The 6,000-nt window shown below is 43.2% G+C and overlaps 1 protein-coding gene across 1 annotated transcript in view; it reads left to right on the forward strand.

Annotated features, from left to right (window-relative positions):
* The window catches only part of LOC104540797 (phosphatase and actin regulator 1), a gene marked incomplete at its 3' end in the record, with an annotated part of 59,411 nt that extends 58,616 nt beyond the window's left edge, over positions 1-795 (forward strand). The window contains exon 8 of the mRNA XM_010184684.1: positions 734-795. Coding sequence (XP_010182986.1) covers positions 734-795 — 62 coding nt within the window. The remainder of the gene's footprint in view (positions 1-733) is intronic.
* Between the last annotated feature and the right edge of the window lie 5,205 nt (positions 796-6,000).

Here is a 6,000-nt window from a genome sequence, read left to right on the forward strand (position 1 = left end):
CTGGGCTTTTAGTGACTTTCAGAAAAATTCAGTGGAAAGATATGCATGACAGCATGCTACTAAGTTGAAGAAGAGTTAGTATACTCAAATGTTATTGTTCTCTTGAGGGACAATGGTTGAGGCTTGCCCACTTGTAACGTGATCTTTTGGCTTAATGTTGAAAGTGGATTGCCCTAGGATGTGCTTTTACACTCCAGTGTGATGCTGTGAAGGCTCATGACGGAAGGACACTCTCTCTGATCATGGGAAATTGCAGATTTTGCCTGGCATCCCTATTCTCCATTTTGTTTTCCATTCTCTCCAAAGAGTAGCTGCAGAGAAATTATTCTTTAGATCGGAGAAAAAAAGAAGCATGCATTTCTCTTCCAGCCATTGACCTTGCAGCCTCACAGAATCGGCCATATCGTAGCTGAACCCCCTGAGGCCAGCAGGCCTGTGGGCAGGGAGATAACAGTTTTTGAAGAGCTGGCTCGCTGCCTGGCCCTTTTAGTGACACACATGAAGAGGTGCTAACGCAGGGAAAGGAAGGAGGCTGTAGATGTTTTATGAAGTGTGTGAAGAGGCGCGGTAGCTACGGTAGCTACGGAGCGAGGAAGTTCACCAGCCCCAGAGGGACATATTGTGCATCAGAGAGGTCCTGAAACATTCATATACTGATGGAGAGGCTTATTTTGTTGCGTACTGTGCACGCCTGATGAGTCCACAGCCTGAGATACTTGTAAATCTTTTACAGCCCGGAATGAGCAAGAGGAGCAGGAGGAAAAACGAGAGATAAAGAGAAGATTAACACGTAAGGTGAGAAGCAACTTTGATCCTATTACAACACTACTGCAACTTTCTCCGTACTGCACAGTTATTTGTCTTTTTCCTTTTCCTCAGCACCATCTTCAAAAATAGAGTGTGAAACGAGTTTGAAAAGAAACCTTTAAAAGAAAAGTGTTATAGAGTGTAAGTCCACAGGCAGTGAAGGGAACCACTTTGTGGGTCATTGCTGGTAACATTTTGAAACAGGACAAAAGAAGATCTGGTTTTCATAACCAAAGGAGCTTTGGACAGTGAAGGACACAAAGCCTACCATTGGTCTAACCCTGCTCCCTGTAAATGTAATGGCTTCTGCAGCCATTACCAGGAGAACAAAGTTAAAACAATGCTGATTGCATTTGAAAATTCCACCTAAAAAAAGCATAAAAGTGGGAAATAAAATTTTTCTGGGAAGGGAGATTGTCACTTGAGGCATTTAAACTAAATAGAGACAAGCACTCACAAAATGGTGTATAGGACAGAAAACAATCTTGTACTGGCAGGGAAGGACGAATAAACCAGCATAGTTTAATTTTGTTTTTTTCTCCATTTGAAAGTCATTTACTCTTAAAACTGAAAAACAGTCATTTCAGACACACACACTCAGTTTCACAGCTGGTGTAAATGCCTACAGATGCCCCAGCATACATAGCCAACAATCTGTCCTGTTATTGCAGATAAACTTTATTTCACCATTGACATATTTCCTATCTCCAGAGGTGGAGAAAGCACCCTAAAAACTCGCATGCTTGTGAAGCAGCACCAGCCCCTTCCTGTACTTTTTTAGGTGCCTTAGTCTTTTTGACCAATGTGATCACAAGCTTTGATGGTATAAATAATGACAAATTGTTACATATATGTGCAAAGGCTACATTTGTAGAGCTTGATTGTTTAGTTTTATGGTTAAAAATCTCACACCTTATTCTCAGCTCATGTAAATCATTGGAGTTCTCTGTCACTAGCGTAGGGATACTGCTGTTGTCTGCAGGAACTAAGAATGCAGCCCAGAGAGCTGTAATATCTTTTTTTTACACTTAAATTCCTGACAACAGTGGCAGGAATGGTCTCGCATCCCCTTGTAGCACTGCCTGAAAGAGAAGATCCTAACTGCATTGCAGATGTTTCATGAGACTTAAGCACAATGGCTAGAAATACCATTTTACCAGGCTTTCGATTTCCCTGTACACTGAATGATAAACTCGTACAGGAATCCAGTCCAAAGCTTGGTGCTATTTGATGAACAGCTGTAACAGGTAAAAAGCAAAGCTACCCATACCCAATCTGCTGCCTAAGAAATGGAGGCTTGCTAGCTCACCCTGCACTATCGCCATAAGGTTCCCATCCTCCGCTACTTTGTAGGAAAGGTACAAAGCACCTGAATTGTCTGATGCAGGCAGAAGCCACAGGTTCATGCTCAACTAAGATGATCAGCAGTGTCTGCTCTCTGAAACCTCAGTGGTCTTCTGTGAGATTTATTTCTTCGTCTTGGTTGCGCTTTTAAGTAGGAATTGCAGCATCAGTCCGAGCAACTGACTGTCGATTCCTTAATGTTCATGCCTCTGTTCCCAGTCACATTCATTATAGCCTTTCTTGGCTTCTTCCAGTGTCAATATTTTTCTCCCTCGTGTTTGTGAGGTCGGTAGCAACACAGCCTAGCATTGTTTGATTTTGAGCATCATCTTTTTAATCTGTTGTAACTTGTTCTGCTGACAAACCATAATTTTAATGAAGGAACCACAGGCCTAGTCTAATGACAAATTTTGCTCTCACCTACTAAATATACTGTCATAAAAGCTCAAAAATCACTAGAGGAAAGAATTGAATAAAGTGTGCAAGTGGATAGACAACAACTAGAAATGCCAGCCACTTATTGAATCCTGCAAAAATTGTTACTTCCCAGCTCTGTCTCCCATGAGCGTGCCCCAAATGTGGTGGTGTGTCCACAGCAGAGTGACAGGCTCCCTCTGTCGATTTGTGCTGAAGTCTGATTGCCAAAGGATCTTAAACCTCAGATCAAGCAGGAGTTCAACTGAGCACGGCAAGTGTTTTGCCCAGCAGACCTTTCTGTTTGCACTGAGTTCTAATACACAGGGTAAATGCGACGTAAGGAAAGTACGCCACCTTGCCTCCTTGTAACCATGTGTAGTTGGTAATAAGAGGGAAAGAAGGTTCTGCAGAGACTTTTGACCTTGTGCTATAGAAACTGCTATTGTCCCCAGGTTTTTTTTGGTGGCATTGTTCCAACTCCAAGGGAACAACCCACTTCACTAAAATGCTGTTCTTAAAATTCCTTCAGCGCTGACATTTTGTTACAGTATTACGATGATAAGTTGTAACATGATGTTCTGTAATAAGAAAGATTACCTGGCTAGGTCTAGATGCGTTATTAAAGTCAGCAATAAACATCCAGTTGAATTCATCATCTGGACAGGCAATTTCTGGGGAAAAAAAAAATAATAAAAAATCAGGTGATCTATAGTGAGCTGCCCCTTTAAGCATTTTTCATCCTCTCAGACTTATCCAACTGCAAATCAACTGTGGGTAGGGAATAGCTGCCATTCAAAGAACAAAAAGGAGGCAAATGCTGCTTGGTACAGTTTCGCTGTAGCTCCTGTCCCTCCTGCTGGAGGAAGGAGAGGTGAAGCATATTTGCCTGTCACCTGAGATGCTCATGGATGAGTTCTGCACATCCAGCCACCCTGGGCTCCCTTTTGCTTCCCCTCAGGGCCCATGGAGCAGCTTTGAGTGGAGGGACATGTGGATTAGGAGGGAATTTCTCTGAGTACTGGCCTCAGCCCACAAGCCCATTTCAGGAATATTAATGCGCAGAGGCCCTCTGAGGGAAGTGTTGCAGGTGGGTCCCCTCCACAAGGAGGTGATTCTCAGCTCACAGGAATTACTGCTGAAAAGTTATCCTCTCTGAGCTTTGGTGTATTTGGCCAAGCTCCAAGGCAATTAACATAATCCTGAGCTCCACTGATGTCTTCCGCTACAGAGAGAGTGTCGTGGCCTGGATTAACAAAGCACGTTACAAATCACTTGCAAAGAGGAATAAAACCCTTCTTTTCCTACCATCTCTTCTCTCAAATAGCATCGTGCTTCCCATTCCCCAAACTGGTTTGCCGCTTCCTGACCCCCACTGCCAATAGCTATTATTTTCCTGGAGGTCTAGCTCCAAAACTAAAAATCTCATAGCTGTAACATCGACAGCCAAAACGATGAGGTGTGGCTGTTTCTTAAAATCCATGCAGTAATCTGAAATCTTTGCTCCCATTAAATTTCTGCCCTGGTACAACGTCAGCTCTGTTCACTGGTGCCTCACTGGGAAATGTCTCGCTGTTCAATCTTTTCTTTAATTGACCTCCACTGGCTTGCATCAGCACAGCCTGTTCAAAATAATGAACTCTTGAGAGAGGTGGGACTCATCAGGGGGAGGTGAGAGGGAGGCAGGGGGGGAGGGGAAAGGTCAGGGAAGAAAAAAGCAGCTAATTTAGATAAACTGCATTTATAGTCAGAGGGAAAGGTCTTCAGGGCATTCTCATCATGTCCTGCTCCTCTGCCTTACCACAAAAGGTGGGGAGCAAAGGAGAGAAGGGGTTGTGTGCACTGCTAGTTAGGATCTACAATTTTTCACCTTGTTTTCTTCCTTAAATAACAAGGATAACATTTTAATGAGGTAACAAAGCAGGCAACAATGAAGTGACAAAATAACAAGCTTAATTGTGACTGGAGTCAGCATTTCGTATTTGACTAAATCCCAAGACCAGACTAGCAAGACTACATCCCCCTCCACTTTACCTGGTGGCGGTGCTTGGATTTGCTTTATTTCCCATGCCGAGAACAAAGGGATATTTGTATTAAACCTTCCCTTGCAAATTGGCTTAGTATCAAAGCTTGAAACTTGCTCATTTTTATCACTCTATTTTACAGAATATACAGAGGAAAACTTGACCTCCTGTGATGAGACATGGGAGGTCCTGTCCTCATTCACACTGCTTTTGCATTAATACAAATCCATTTACTTCAAAAGGGATTTTTACCCTGGTTTGCACTTAGATAATGAGGTTGCTTGCCATAAAGTTATCCTACTCCCTCACAAGTAGGTAAACAGAGATGCATATGCCCAGCTGACACACCCAGAAGTCCAGATGCACACATGCACATCCCTTTGATATTAACAGAAGTAAAAAAGGGTCCAGCTCAGTAAGATCCCTTTCTCCCCGCATGGAGTGCCACTGCCTCGTGCAGACAATTGCGTCGTGTCCTTGACTGTGTCCTTTTACTGTAAGTTTCGAATGCACCCTATGCTTTCTGCCTGTTAGAAGAAGCAGAGCTCATTCTCAGGCGTTGCCCAAGGAGGATTGCATAGCATTAGGCAATTTTGACCCAAGAGACCACAGTTCACGGGTCATAAAATAAAATCAAATTCAAGATTTCAGGTTAGAGCTGTGCCTGTATCGTGAACAGACGTTGAACTGACACCTGCAGTGGAGCAGCTGAGACTCTGTTAGCACAGCTGTTTTCCCAGCTATTTAAGAGTTAAGGGTGCTCTGACCAGCCCAGACGTAACAAGAGACCCTCATGCTCAGAGGCGCACAGGAAATCTCTGCAGTGGCATGAGAAAGAGGCAGGGCAGTTCATTAACGATTCAGTTTTAATTAATTGCTTTTAGAAAGCCACTCAGTGTCCCTCTCTTTTCATTTCGTGTGATCAGATTGGCACTTTGGTTTAATGTACTGAATATATTTTGTGTGTATGTGTGTATATATATGTAAATGTATGCAGATTTATGGCTATACATGAACTACGTGATACAAGCTGTGGATTTCAGGGCTCTCTTTCACAGCCAGAGCACTGGCACGGGAGCCAGTGCATCTTTTTTCTGCTCATAGCTCTGCTCCAGGCCTCCTGGGTCACCTTGAGCCGGTCGCTAGGTCTCTGTGTCTCGCTTTTTCTATGGGGGTGGAGACACTCCCCACCGCTCTGATGGGGTGTATAAGTACCTGAAATTGGTTGTAAGTTGCTGAAGGAAAGGCAGGGCGTCTAAAAATAATATACAGTAATAGTTGTATGACTTCAGAGGAAACAGCTTTTAGTCTGTCTTAAGTTCAGGTGTCACCTAAAAATGAAAAATGCACATTAACACCAAAGTTTCATAATGTGCTCATGCCCTTGACATTTTTTCTCTTGCACATTTTT

This window comes from Mesitornis unicolor, unplaced genomic scaffold, assembly GCF_000695765.1.
Source record: "Mesitornis unicolor isolate BGI_N332 unplaced genomic scaffold, ASM69576v1 scaffold16955, whole genome shotgun sequence".
In the NCBI taxonomy this organism is placed as follows: Eukaryota; Metazoa; Chordata; class Aves; order Mesitornithiformes; family Mesitornithidae; genus Mesitornis; species Mesitornis unicolor.